Consider the following 14,744-nt stretch of genomic DNA (forward strand, 5'->3'; position numbering starts at 1 on the left):
GACCCACTTACTTTTACTGTTAATGAAATGCTTAAGTTTAGGATCTTTTTGTGAGGAGAATTTTAAAAACTTCTACAAATTATGTTGATTTTATGAATGTAATGATAACATTTACTTTATTTTTATGCTTATATCATACCATCTATGTGAAACACCCAAAAGAGAACTGAATTAATTTTGCACTCTCCCTTCTTGAATAGAAGAGGATCACTCTATCAACAAGCTTCTGCTGACCTACTTAAACATTTTTTCACATTGTAGAGGAATTTAAAAACTATTATTCAGATTTTTCCTGCATAACTAAGTTTGCATCAATCTATCTTTCTAAGCATCCATTCAAACTTCATTTATTCATCCATCCATCCACTTTTTCACACATGCATGCATTCATCCTGTTCAAATGTCTGGCTTGTTTTGATATGAAAGAGCAACATCTGTCCTCTGACCTGCAGCTGCATGGCTGCTACCTCTCCAAAAATGACAGACTTGATGTGTGAGCAACTAATAGGAAGTAAAGCAAAACAAAGTGGTAAAGCTGAGTGAATTACTTGTTACAAATGTACACTGCAAAAACACAAAATATTACCAAGTGTTGTTTAGTTGGACAAAACTAACTTATAAATAACTTTTTTAATAAGAGAGAGAAGCTTGCTTTAGGTCAGTGGTTCCCAAAGATTTTCTGGGCCTCCCTATGGATTACAATAAAAAATCAACTGGGCACACACATCGTTCAACCAGACATAAACCTATACACATATTTTGTTTTTAAACTCCACTGAAGTTTATTTCACACTTCAGGTTGCAACAAAACACACTACAAACCATCTTTACAGTGAAACGCTTTTGTGTAACCGTTTGGTTTTTTTTCATTCATTCATACCGCTTTCTGCCCCCGCCCCCAGCCCCCACAAAGTGGCGCGCCCCACACTTTGGGAACCACTGCTTTGGGTCAGTAATTACTTAATATTGATATAAATAAAGAACTAGCTCCATTGGCAGATTATCTCTATGCCATGATATTTTTTCCATGTTAAGTGAAATGATCTGCCAGTGGAACTAGTCATTTTTTATCAATTTTAAGGAATTCTTGATTTAATGCAAGCTCCTATAAGTTGCTGAAAAGTTACTTGTAAGTTAGTGCTGTCTTAATTCAAGTGTGCTAAGACATTTACATTATAAACTAGATCATAAATGTAGATCTAGATCAGCGTTTCTCAAACCTTTTCAGGCCAAGGACCACTTACCCCATTTAACAAACATTCAAGGACCACCTAACTTGAAATTGCCCCGCAATAACACAACATCTTAATATATACAATCTGAAATTAAAATATTAGTCTCATAACTCATTGTTTTTTTTCTTCCTAAAGTGAAGGGTGAAGCTGTTTTATAAATGTGACTGGCCTTGATAAAACCATGAACAAGTCTATTAAGGGCGTTTTCAGTTATTTATAAATTCTCAAAGTATGGATACTAAGCTTTGATAAATGATAGGAAACGCATGGAAATCAAAAAAGCTCTTTGCACTACAGGTGTTGTGTGCACTAAAGATTTATGACTATTTGTACTTTAGAAGCATAATAACAGAAGAATATACCCGAGTTGCTTTGGCAAAAACAAACCTTTTCTTTCAGCCAGTAGACAGTCCAACATAAATAATTGTATTTTAGATGTTAAGATGCAGTTAGTCAGCGTGGGGCTGAGCAGTTCACCGCCTCAACCTGCATGTAGCATTCAGAATACTGCAGACAGAGATCTGTATCGTAATAGTGTTCAAAAACAAAAGTTCTGCAACTCACCCTGAGAAACTCTCCACCGGTATCTCCAGGCTTTCTTTTTAGTCACCCGGTCTTAAGACATTTGTTATTTTCAAACACAATTCTCTGGTAAGCTAACAGTAGCGCTGCACTTGCTTCTTCCTCTTCTTCTTTTCTATAATGGCGGACCGCAAGCAACATACTGCCACCTGTTGTATTATGTAGCAACACTACTTCCCACCCATTAAATTCTATTTTTACATTTTGAATTATGAAGATAAATAAATAACACTATAAATATCCTATAAATTTCCTTCAATTCACAAAATTCCTCAAAGACTCCATTCCTGTCTTATTCTTCTTAGCGTCGCGCTTTGCGCTAACTAAACGTCACGGAACATAAACGGTCGTTTACGTGCAGTACCTCGCAGACCACTAAGGGGCGCCCGTGGACCTCCAGCTTGAGACAGACATAGGGACGTTTGGAAAAGTAGCTACAGTTATAAATCACTGCATGCTGCATATAAAATCTACATTGTTTTATTTCAATGACCTACAGATCTTGACTTTATGACTTTAGTGGCTCGTCTCCTCAGCAGACTGACGCAGCAGTATCCTCAGCGAGCTTCTTATATAATCTGAGGAAGAGCGCAGGATAATGAAGATGGTGACGATGAGGATGAGGGTCTCCCTCTGCGCTGCTTCTCCCTGCATCACTCACCCTGCAGCCGCCACACGGTGAAGTCAGTGGGGCAATATTAGATATCTATAAATAGATGGTATCGTGCCAGAGACGTCATAAACTCGCACGTTAAATTTCCGATCAATATTTGCGTCTATAAGGAAGAAACAACGGAGGCCGGAATGTGTGCCGTCTCGTTTTTCATTGATTTGGCACTAATAACTGTTTTCTCTTCATTGCAACAGTTTGCAATTTCAAATTTTATACAAATTCTATTTTCTAGAAACATCATTTTTATAAATATGTCTGAAGTCATGTTTGTTTACATGGCTTGTTTATATAAATAAAACTTTTCTTATTTCATCGGAGAGGTTTGGTAACTTTATTCAACTCCTAAAATTTGTATTTAAATTTTTCAGACAAACTACATTTTGGCCACATTTTCAAACATTTTAATTTATGCATTAAATTTGTACCATCCATTATTAATTATTTAGACTTATATGTAACTAAATCTTGATATTTATCTTGTACTGATTTCAGATTTTTTGCACTTTAATTCAAATTTTTATTGTTTACATTTTTTTCCACTTCTCATTTAACTTAAGTGTTAATGTTTCTTCCAATTATTCCTGCCCCCCCCCCCCCCACACACACATACACACACGCCTTCATGCAGGAGTGTGTGTGTTAATTTATTATTTAACATTTTTGTTGCTCATTCATTATAGATTCAGATTGTTGCTTTTCATTAAAAGCTAGTTTAAATACATGAAATTGATATTAAAATGCATCTATTTTTTCATTTATCCAACTTACTCCTGACGGTGTTGAAGGCTCATATTCATATTTTTGCACATTTTGTGATCTGCGGAGGATTATTGTCGCGAAATGAATTACAGATCCGCCGTGTTTGTTTTTCTCCGGCTCAGGTGAAGCCCCCCGCTTCCTGATCCAGTGTTGACACAGATCACACATCTCCAGCACAAACACGTCTGGATTTGTCAGGTTCGGTAATGACAACCTCTGCAGCTGCAGCTCCAGCTCTGCTTGTCTTTAATAATCATATTTTAATTTAAAACTCACCGATTCTACTGTCAGCAGCAGCAGGGGAGCAGAGCGGGGAAGCGGTGAGGAGGAGGAGGAGGAAGGAGGGAGGCAGGGAATCCATTTCTCGGCTGGGTTTAGTTTTCTCCGGAGGGTTTAAAAGGCCATCGGTTTCAGCGGGGTCTGCTGAGTCTCTCCTGCCGTCCAGAGCGGCCCCTCCCCGGCTGGAGGAGGCGGATGGATGCTGGGGGAGAGCAGAGAGGATGCAGGGCGTTTCTGCTGCTGGAGGCTCGGCCGCTCACAACATCATCATCACGGAAGCGCTTCCGACTGAAACCTTTCACAATAAACCTCACGCTCCCAGAATGTTCTGCTCCATAAGAAGTTTATTTTCTAAGAGTTTAAAAAGAAGAAGGATGATGAGACTTTTAAATCATTTCTGTAGACTTTGTTTCCAAATATATATGCATGAATTGGAAAAAAGCCGATTATTTTTCTTTTCTGTACTTTATTCAAAAACTCATGGCAGATTTATTGGACATATGGTTTGCACATATTTAATTTGCACATTTCTAAGCAAATAATAACACAAGAACCATTGCATCATATACTAGTTTTGACTCGGATAATGAAGCTTTAAAGCTGATGTGAGATCAGCTCTAACCCAGTTTGTCATTCCTTCCTGCTTGCAGGAACCAGCATTCAAGGCTCCAACACATCTAAACCCAGTGACTAATATACTGTTTCTAAAACCTCACTAAGTTCAGTTGTGTTGAAGCAGAATAACACCTAAAACATGAAGGACACCTGTGACTTTGGACACAACCTTGAAATTTTTGATGACTTTTTTTGAATTTTTTTTCATGATGTCACCAATTTAACTTTATTCTCGTGATACTTTGAAATTATTCTTGTAATATTACAAACTTTTTCTCACGTTCCAGGATTAGTTTCATAATTGAATTGAAACTAATCAATTCAACTATGAATTGGATTCATAATTGAATCATGTAGATCATGTAAAACATGTTTTACATCCAAAGGTACACCTCCAGTTATCTCAGGTTTTGCAAAATAAGCAGAATCTTGCAAAGCCTTGATATTATGCAGCCTGGACTGACTGGCAGAGGGAATAAAAATATATATCTAAAAAATTCTCCCTCTTTAATTAAACTATCCTTTAACAAAAAGGATCAACTTTTGCCCGTGTACAGGAAAAAGATGAGTCAGATTTACTGTCTTTTTCCATTTTGAGTGTAAAAATCTGTTTTTCCTGGTTAAAATAGTTTTGTACATATGTTACAAATTAAACAGGTCTTGATGCATTTTAGCTGTTCATATTTTAAAATGAAAAACACTGTCAAGATGACTCACATTATGTTCCAATGTGTGAAGAAATGTCAAAGAAAGTGAAGATCAGCGCATTGGGAGGGAACGCTGAAACAGATCCCTGATTGAGCAACGTCTCTGCAGAAACAGGAACAAAAATCAACTCAAAATTGCATCTAAATATGGATGAATCTAACTTTGTCAGAGTACGTTTGATAAATATTTGCTGCAGAAACATATTTAAATAAAATGCCTAACAACCTTAATTCTGTCATAAATCTATCAGGAAGCCTCAAATGCACAATTTGTACAAAGACTATAAGAAGAATAAAAAATTGAAAATAAGAATTTAATGCTTCCATTAAAAAAAATAAATACTTTGACTGCTGTACAGGACCTGGCAACCTCCTGACCCCACCTATCTCAGTTTGCAGAAATGATGACCAATGTTGATCAGCGGCTCATCCAAACAGATTTTGGGTCAGCAGAAGGTCAGCGGGGGCGGACCAGAACCAGAACCAGTTTCAGGGAAAAGGAAAGTGAAGCTTTAATTCTGTCCAGGATCTCCAGGATGAAGGAAACGTTCAGGTTTCTGGTGGTTTTGGTTCCTCTACTGGTTTCTGTGGAGCGCTCAGGTAAGTCCAAATATAAACGTATTCAGCCAGACTTTCAGCTTAGGATGGCAAAAAGATAAAACAGCTGAAGAAATCTGTGGGACTCAATACCTTTTCAAAACTTTGTGCAAAACTTTCTCCTCTAAGTTTTTTTCTACAGCTGAGTAATCACAAAATCGTTTTAGACAGAACAGCCACAGAAAAAGTGAAATCTGCTAAGTATTGCTAAAGGTTACACACAAAAGAGCTTACAAAAATTCATCTTGTGAATACAAAACATACAAAGTAAATTTAAAAGTAAAAAAAAACAGCAACATGTACATAAACATACTGTCCAAACTAACAGTAAAGTATTCCTTTCTGTAACCTACAATCTGAATGAAGAACTACAATAAAAATGCACTCCTGGTTTTCTTATGTTTCTATCCTCTGTGATATTTGATTTCATGAAGTGCTAATGTTATTTTTTACAATCAATAAGATTATATTTTAAATGCCAATTGTAATAGCGTCATAATAATACAAGAAAACAGCTCTGTTTTGCTGTCAGCTGTCAAATAAAAGCAAATCTCCACAGATTCATGTTTGCTCGTTCAAAGGTTTGCCTAAAAATTGCGTAATGTTTCAGAGAGAACATAACAAACTTTCTCCTGTGTTGAAATCCTGGGTACTCATCTGACGGACATGTCAGTTCTCATGACAAAAACAGGCCTGAAAGTAAAGACTCAAAATTCTGCAGAAACTGATGGAACAGAAACTCTGAATAAACAAATGTTTAGGCTTTTATGTTGAAGATAATATGTGACCATATATAATAATAAAATGCTTTGTTCTAGTCATCTTTTAATGAATAAATATATTTCTGTGTGTGTGCAGAGTGTGTGCGGTGTTTTGGTTCTTTTGACCTGACCACAGGTGAGTGTAGTGAAGATTTGGGCGATGTGGACGAAGATGATTGCTGTCAGAACTCCCAATACGGCTACGAAGCAGAAGATGGATCATGTCGTTCCTGTGGGTAAGCGTCACACAGAGTCACATCCACCTCGTTTCCACTGAGCGGTATGGAACAGAACGGTGCAGTTTGGTATGCAGTTTCAAGGTCCAGCATATTCAGGAGAGCTTCCACCACCAATTGGACCCAAATACCAAACGTTGCATCTTATTAGTTGACAAACGTGATCCATTAGTGTGTCTTGTACTTGTTGCTAGCAGTGCAGATTCTCTCTCCTCCCATCAACAGACTGTTGTGTGAAACCAGTAGCTCCATCCAAACCGCACTGAACGATTGACTGATGGATCTACAACTGAAGGGAGCCCAGGATTGATGCTCTGTGGATCTTTCTTCAGACCTGAACCTTCAGTCACGTACAGACAGTTACAAAGTCGGCATTCTGTCACCTGAAGAACAGTTCCAGGATTAAAGAACTAACATCCTAGACAAGAGCTATTCAAACTTGTATGTGAGTTGGAATAGGCTCCCTGTAGCTCAGAGAATAGACTGTAAAATACTGTTATTAGTTTAGAAATCACTGAACGGCTTAGTACCACAATACATTAAAGATTCTGCCCTCCCAGAACCAGGACCAAACCTGGAGAAGCAGCATCTGTTTCTATGTACCACAAATCTGGAACAAACTTCCATAAAACTGTACTTATCCTGAAACCAAACACTTGTTAAAATAAAATGTAAAAAAAATGTTCTTCCAGCCCACCCACATGGTCTCCCTGGACATCTTGGTCATTCTGCAATGTTCTGTGTGGAGAGGGCGTGAGACAGAAAAGCAGGAAGTGTCATGGCATTGGAAAAGCAGAGTGTGAGAACCCTCTGGACACACTGCAGACAGACGTGTGCAGCGGCACCTGCTGCAATGGTATATAAATGCTCAAAGTTAGATGAGAAATACTAAAAGACACTATACCTTGATTCCTTCATGTACTATTTATCATGTATTCTTGAGTTAGATAAGGGCTGGGGCTTATGGAACCCCTGGACTCCATGCTCAGTCACCTGTGGAGGAACAGGAACCCGAACAAGGCAGAGAGTCTGCTCCAGTCCTCCTGAATGTCGCTCGGCGTGCATTGGCCCTGAAGAAGAGAAAGAGTCCTGTGAGGCCAGCAACAGGTGTCCAGGTGAGGTTGGCTCTATTTTCAGCTCTAAGACAATACCAGGGTTGTTGCAATGTTCAGATAAATTATTAAAACATGAAAGGTCCAGGAAACCCAACCCAGATATCTATATCAATGGACTCCAATCCTGGTCCTCAGGGTTCACTGTCCTACATGACTTCACTGCTACACAACCTGGAGAACCAGGGTTGGTAGCAATGGATCCAAAGTGTTTATGTAACAAGGATTTATTCTACCTTTTAAGTTAATTAAATGTCGTCACAATCTCTGTGTTCTTTTTTATGGTTGAGTCCACGGAAGTTGGTCCAGTTGGGAAGCTTGGTCACAGTGCTCTGGTTCCTGTATCACTGACCAAAACATGCCCACAAAGGTACGACAGCGCACCTGCTCCAACCCAGCCCCCTCTACTGACACGGTACCACCAGGCAACAACTGTCCTGGTGATGCTCTTGAGACGCAGGACTGCAGCGAACTCCCTAATTGTCCAGGTAAGAAGGGAAGCTCACTGATGACCTGATCTCTTAAATAGCAGTAGGAAGCAGTAAGCTAAGATTGACTTTTTCTTCAGTGGATGGCAACTGGGGGTTCTGGTTTCCACCTGCTCCGTGCTCCGTCTCTTGTGGAGAGGGTCTGCAGCTGTCATTTAGGCGGTGTGACAACCCTAGCCCTAAATATGGTGGCAAATATTGCGAGGGGCCAAGCACTCAGAGCAGCGTCTGTAATAGACCCTGTCCTTGTAAGCCACAAACATGCACATCATTAAATCTATAACACTCAAATTCAAACATGATGTGAATATCATTGTCTTTCAGTCCATGGAGTCTGGTCTGGTTGGTCAAACTGGGGCGACTGTTCATCTTCCTGTATCCCACCTGGCGGAGCTTCATTGAGGACTCGCCATCGATCTTGTTCTAACCCTGCCCCGTCGTTGAACCCACCTGGTAATGCATGCCAAGGTGACAACTCCCAAACGGAACATTGCAACCACCTACCTCATTGCCCAGGTATACCTGCATGTCTCTTTAAATATGACCACTAAAATGTACCCAATAACATCCACAGGTCTACCGACAGAGCTCATCCCAACTGCCAGTTGATCAACCAAAATGTTCCTTACCTGAAGCTTGAGTGTTCATCTGGTACAGTCATAGGTTTACCATGGGCAGCCAGCCTCAGATCAAAAATACATTTAAGGTTAAATAGTCCCTCTAAAAGGCCCTGAGGAGTTTCTGCATGCATGGATGGACGTTTAACCTGTGTCTCCAAGTTGCCATTTAACAGGCAACTTTCTCTAGGATGTTCCTTAGGTTTTTGTTCAATGCCAACTAAAAATAAACACCAATCTCCCAATGAACCTATAGAAAATGGATGAATGGGAGCACTAAGGTCTTAAATTAAACTCCAAGGCTCCCATTGGTCCACGCAGAGATAATTAAGAATATATTATTCCCATTCATAAATCTCTCTTTTTTAGTGGATGGCAACTGGGGTCCCTGGTCAGCCTTCACTCCATGCCCTGTTACATGTGGCGTGGCTCTTCAGGTCTCGGAGAGGAGATGCAACAACCCTGCTCCCAATCATGGTGGCCGTCCATGTCCTGGAAACGATAAGCAAACCAAACTGTGCTCAACACAAGTCCACTGCCCAGGTACAGCAGGTTCAAGAGCTTCAGATTCATTTTGTTGTTTCTCCAGAATGTTTCTCACATTTCTGATGTCACTCATATGATCCGCCTGAAATTAAGCAGATGTGACTTAATTAATAATAGCTGGACTTTTGGTGCTTTTCTCTCCAAATTGAACTGAACAAATATACAACTCTGAGAATTTTAAAGAGTAATGCCTTAAAAGGCTGGACTGTTAAGCTCTCAAATATTGAAAAAAATGAAAAATATCACTTATCAATATGAAATTGTGTTGGTTTACAGTGGACGGCGTGTGGGCCGAGTGGTCCGCCTGGGGTGCCTGTACGTATGCATTTGGAGGAAGAGATATCCGCTGCAAGACAACAGGTGGCAAGCAGACTCGAAGCCGCACCTGCCTACATCGAGCTCACAATGGCTCCATCTGCACCGACGGAAAGTTGACAGACACTCAGGTCTGCTACAACGTCGATAAATGCTATCGTGAGTACAGATATATTTTAACCCTTTCCTGCCTTTTCTATTAGATTGATCAACAGTTAGGTCGATCATGTGAGGCACAGATTCAATGTAAATAGTTACTTGAAGTTATATATATATATTGATGGATATTTGATGCCTGTAGCTGTCTGACAACCAATTGTATCGGAATTTTGAAGTGGCAGTATTACGTAAAATCGACTTTTGTGGGCTTTACAACATGTTATGTAATTCCCTTATGCATGTTTGAGAAATCCTTTCATCTCCATGGCAACCATTCAGTTGTGCAAAGCGGCTGGGTGGACCTAGCCCCGCCTTTTAGACGTAGCTCCTCCTCGGAACTACAGCGTTCAGGTTTCCGAGCCTGCGCCTCACAGAGTAGTTTCCTCCACAACTCCCCACTCAGCTCCTTCAGACTAGCCAGCAGTAATTATCATAGCCTGGTGAAACCGCACAGCTTGTAGTGCGAGAGCAACGCTAGTTAAAAAGAGAGAAAAAAGTAAGTAAAGGGTTAATAGAGGAGCAATGTTGTGATGACCTCCTGAAGGCGGAGCTTCAGAAAGAGCCGGAGTTTTTAAAGCGACAGAAGCTCAATTTCAAAGCATTAAATTACATTTTCTTCAGTCACATTTGAAATATCTAGCATTTATTTAACAACTGAACTTAACAGTTACTTGATTGTGCTATATAATGGCACTATGTGTCTGGAACATACCTAACACTGTCCCTTTAAGTTTCTGGAACTGCTTTACAAACTAACATTATGTGTTGCAGTGAAAGGATCCTGGGATGGCTGGGAGCCTTGGAGTTTATGTAAACCGCCCTGCGGAGTCTCGTCTAAACGTAGGAGGTTCCGAATCTGTAAACCTGACTACAGCGAGTACAAGTATGTTTTAAATCCACAAGCCAATATTAATACAGTAAGAGTCCAGATTCCCTAATAAACAGGTTTTACTAAAAAATAAAAAATGTGTTTTCAGTCCAACTATTGGTCGTCAGCGGGAACCAGCACATTTCCATGGAAAGCCAAACGCCGACTGTGGCGCGCTTCCTGATGGAGAGAAGAAGTATGAAATTGAAGACTGCCTTAATGTCCCTTCCTGCACCTAACAGTGCATCAGCCGACAACGTCAACAATGTCAAAGCTAGCTTTATTGGTGACATATTTGCAGAAACTGCATTTGAAAGTCTGTTTTCAAAACTTTTTACTCTGCAAGATGGGTAAATTTGTTGCCTTGCTTTTGTGATTTTTGTCATTCTTTATACATCCAAATCAGATTCTTTATTATTGTAATAGCTATAAAAGAATTAGACTAAAAAATAAATAAGCATGAATCCGACTGTAAAACATACTGCGTTTCTTCCGCTTCTGAAACAGTAATTAAATTTTAGGAATTAAGTCACACTTAAAACTCTGCCAGTTTTCCAGTCGCAACCAAAGAAAGTTGTTCACTCGTCTTATTTAAAATTATTCTGTATCCAAAAGATTTGCCTTAGGAATTTTTTTTTTTTACAGTTTCTAAATGTTTTGGGTCAAAGTCCTCAGTTGTTTGTGGCCCTACATACTATGATATTCAAATGAAAACTAAAGCAAACAAAAAATAAAAATAAACAAATGTGACTAATAGAAAAGAAAGTACATTTATTTAGGATCGTCTTTTGACAAACTGATTCCTAAAAGTGTCCATAAACACAAACAGTGTCCATCTGCATCAGCTCCAATTGGTCTAAAAAAAACCCAAAGTGCTTAACAAGGTAAAGAACAGGGCTATATATTAATAAACAAAATAAAGACATAACAAGCAACACAGAAAAATAAAGTAAAATCAAACTAATCTAGTTGGTGCTTTACAGACCGGATTTTTGCATGATCACTTCTGAAACAAATATAAAAAACCACAACAGATGTACCAGCCTTGTGCTGCTTCTGTCAGCTTAAAGCTCTTTATTCAGTTTGAAAGACATCAAAGAGACATTGAGACACATGTAGCATCCGGCTGCCTCTTTCCCAACACGTATACATACATTATTATTTCTGGGTCACGTGTTTCGTAAGGCACAAGATAAATTAAAAAGATGGAGGAGAAGAACCACCTTTAGAAGGCAACATCAGCCTCGGAGGCTTTTCAAAGCCGACAGCTTCCAGGAGAACGCAACGCTTCTTACAAAACAGAATAGAACAAAGGCGAAACAGCTGGAAAACACACAAAACTATTCATATACACATTTAAAATACTTTCTCAATGCTTGATGTAAACGCAACATGCAGAAATCGACAGGTTTTAGGTGTTTAGAAGGTCAAATGTCAACCTAACATCCTGGTTGTCAACAGAAAACCGCTGCTTCTGTAGTGTCAAACACAGCAGCAGCAGATTTATCTAAAGCGTTTCATACCAAGACCTACGTTATGTTGCTGCTCATACTATTCCCTTTTGAAGTAGAGCTGTAAAGCAAAAGCACTGCTCAATAGAATGTATATATAGATATATATTTATAGAAAAAATAATAATTAAATGCCATCTTCTGAGTTTCCTTTTAAATACAACATGAAACATAAAAAGTTAAGACAGAATGTTTCTAAAGACAGAATGTGAACAAATCAAAGTACTGACAACAGAGCTTATTGTAAAATAAGTGACAACCAGGCCCGCTGTGAAGGTTATAAATGTTAAAATGGTTCCAAATTTAGACATATTTATGTTTTTAAAGCCACTATGTGTAGATTTAATCAGGAATGAAACCGTCAAGTAAATCTTCCAAAAAGTCTCCATCATGTTTCCAGTCCAAATTAACTGGTTTTATTCTGAAAGTAGGAGTGGAACCGGATTGGAGTCAGAGCAGCATGAACCTCCCCAACATGCTGCTGCGCACTGCTAGTCAGATGGATGAAAAGAGCAACACTGGCAATAAAATAAATAAAATGCAGAATTATGTGTTGAGTTTTTTCACTTGTGTTTAACTGCAAAAACATGAAATCAGAGTGGCCATAAGCCCCACTGCTAAATTAACCCTTTAATCCCAGGTGCATCTTCTTTTTTGGTGCATTAACATTCACAGCATTACAGCGCCACCTGCAGGCTTGGCATGCAGTGGTTACTACGGTGTTTTGAATGCACCAGGTGTCTCCATGTAGATCAATGCAAAGTGATGATGTGTTTATGTGAAAAAATTTAATTTGAAAAAACTAAATTTTAATCATCTGGACCAGTTCTTAATTAAAAATGATAAACCATTTTTTAGTTTCTATTAAAGAATTGAATTACAGGATTCCTTCAAGTTTTTTATTTCAAAATTAGATACATTCCCAAGATTTTCCTTTTTAAAACACTCAGGATGGACATTTCAGTACAAACTGTTTAATGTTCTTTATTTCTGAAGGAGCCCGACTTCTCAGTAAGGATTTTTGCCAAATCACATATTTTATTTTATTTTTTTTCAAATTTTTGATTTCTAAATCAGAAAATTAAACTAATTGATAATGTATGTTTTGCTTTAATAGGATGTATGTAGGGAAACCTGATAAATCTGCACATAGTGGCTTCAGTATGATGAAGAAATTGAAGGTAATACCTGGAACCAACATTTTGCAACTATTTAAACATGCTAAAAACTAAAACTGCAGCAGCATGTTTAATTATTTTAGCCTGTATGGCCAAACATAGACCAGTTCTATAATTAGTATATTATAAAATAACAGCTAATTTAATTGTCTTTTTAACAGGCTTGATCTGAATGGAAAGATTTCCCTTTAAAAAACAATCATCTCTGAAACGTAACCATTTTATGGCTTTTCCATCCACTTCGCTAGATGTAATGTTGACACTCAATACTAATGATTGTTATCAGGTTTTAAAATATTCATGTGCAAAGAGTCACATTCAATTCCAAAAAGGTAACACTTGGTAATGGTCTTATTTCATCGTAACAAGAGTGTTTCTGCACAGCAAACAAACCCCATTAACAACTTAGTGAGTGAACTTCTTCTTCTTTGGTTCTTTCACCCGTGTCTGTTTATTTTATTTTATTTTTTACAACAGTGCTAAAAAGCCAGCGTGTAGTTGTGTTATCTGAGCTAAAGCAATAAAATACTTCTCGTCTCTTTGGTTCAACTGCCCCCTCGCACACACACACACTCCCCTTCAACAACCATCAAGAATGTTTGGATGAAAATAAAAAAAATAGAAAACATCAGATTAAATTACACACAATCCTTTGGCCATTAAGACACCAGCCTCTCTAATATGTGCAGAATATAAACCGTCTTTTAGTTTGTCCGTCATCATTTTACAGTATATACAAACATACATATATAGTGTATGTGGCAACAGAAAATAAACCGTTCTAGCTTCTATAAATATGGGATAAAACTTCCATCTTGGCACATTAACTTGTATATACTCTTTTTACATTTCTGAAATTCTTTACTCACTTCTTAAAGGGAAGCCTTGCCTTGCGACTGATGCGATTAATGAGTGTCTAAAGCTGCTTTTCTCTTAGTTTTTACACATTTAAAAAGCGTGAGGATAATAAAAAAAAATGTACTGTGGACATAAGTGGAAGTGTGGTGATGATGAAGACTTCTTATGGTTGAATTTGGCCGTCGACAGTCAGGTCATACCTGCAGCAAAAAGACATTTTGTAAAGTTTAGAAGTGAACATTTTGAATTTTACCTCCTATAGAGCTTGGTGGTTTAAGTTAGGTTGAGATGTACATTCAACCTCTAAGAAACGAACGGGATGTAACCCAACAGGCTGAGAGACTCAAAACTCCAGCCAGTTTTTTATATGATTTTTATTGCTAAAAACATGGAAATATGAGGGAACTGGACTACTGGGGGGCCTTCGCAGAGATTTTTATTAGTGAAGATTTTGTATTATTTTCCTCTTACTGCAAAATTATGTGCAACTGTGCGTTCAAGCACAAAAATCCATCAAGAAAATCATTCATTGCTGTTTATGGACATAAATATTGGTGTAAAAGTTCAACATGTATCTTGTTTCATGCAAAACTGTAATATCAATCTAAACAACAAGAAAGGCAAGAGCATTCAAGCACATTTACCATT

The 14,744-nt window shown here is 38.3% G+C and overlaps 3 protein-coding genes across 6 annotated transcripts in view; 1 reads left to right on the top strand and 2 right to left on the bottom strand.

Moving 5' to 3' along the window:
* The window catches only part of LOC114146631 (receptor-type tyrosine-protein phosphatase N2-like), a 186,334-nt gene extending 182,530 nt beyond the window's left edge, over positions 1-3,804 (bottom strand). For both annotated transcript variants that reach the window (XM_028020895.1, XM_028020894.1), the window contains exon 1: positions 3,526-3,804. In XM_028020895.1, the coding sequence (XP_027876696.1) occupies positions 3,526-3,610 (85 nt within the window). In that variant the 5' untranslated portion in view covers positions 3,611-3,804. The remainder of the gene's footprint in view (positions 1-3,525) is intronic.
* Positions 3,805-5,236: 1,432 nt separating this feature from the next.
* LOC114146117 (properdin) lies at positions 5,237-13,842 on the top strand. Its single transcript, XM_028019915.1, has 11 exons — positions 5,237-5,450; positions 6,306-6,444; positions 7,137-7,300; positions 7,392-7,559; positions 7,847-8,044; positions 8,125-8,292; positions 8,369-8,560; positions 9,031-9,204; positions 9,484-9,681; positions 10,453-10,564; positions 10,659-13,842. Exons 1-11 carry the CDS (start codon positions 5,252-5,254, stop codon positions 10,786-10,788), a joined length of 1,842 nt encoding a protein of 613 aa, XP_027875716.1. The 5' UTR covers positions 5,237-5,251; the 3' UTR covers positions 10,789-13,842.
* The window catches only part of esyt2a (extended synaptotagmin-like protein 2a), a 45,124-nt gene continuing 41,972 nt past the window's right edge, over positions 11,593-14,744 (bottom strand). For all 3 annotated transcript variants that reach the window (XM_028019912.1, XM_028019913.1, XM_028019914.1), the window contains one exon: positions 11,593-14,296. In XM_028019912.1, coding sequence (XP_027875713.1) covers positions 14,260-14,296 — 37 coding nt within the window. In that variant the 3' untranslated portion in view covers positions 11,593-14,259. The remainder of the gene's footprint in view (positions 14,297-14,744) is intronic.

Source organism: Xiphophorus couchianus, chromosome 6 (assembly GCF_001444195.1).
Source record: "Xiphophorus couchianus chromosome 6, X_couchianus-1.0, whole genome shotgun sequence".
In the NCBI taxonomy this organism is placed as follows: domain Eukaryota; kingdom Metazoa; phylum Chordata; class Actinopteri; order Cyprinodontiformes; family Poeciliidae; genus Xiphophorus; species Xiphophorus couchianus.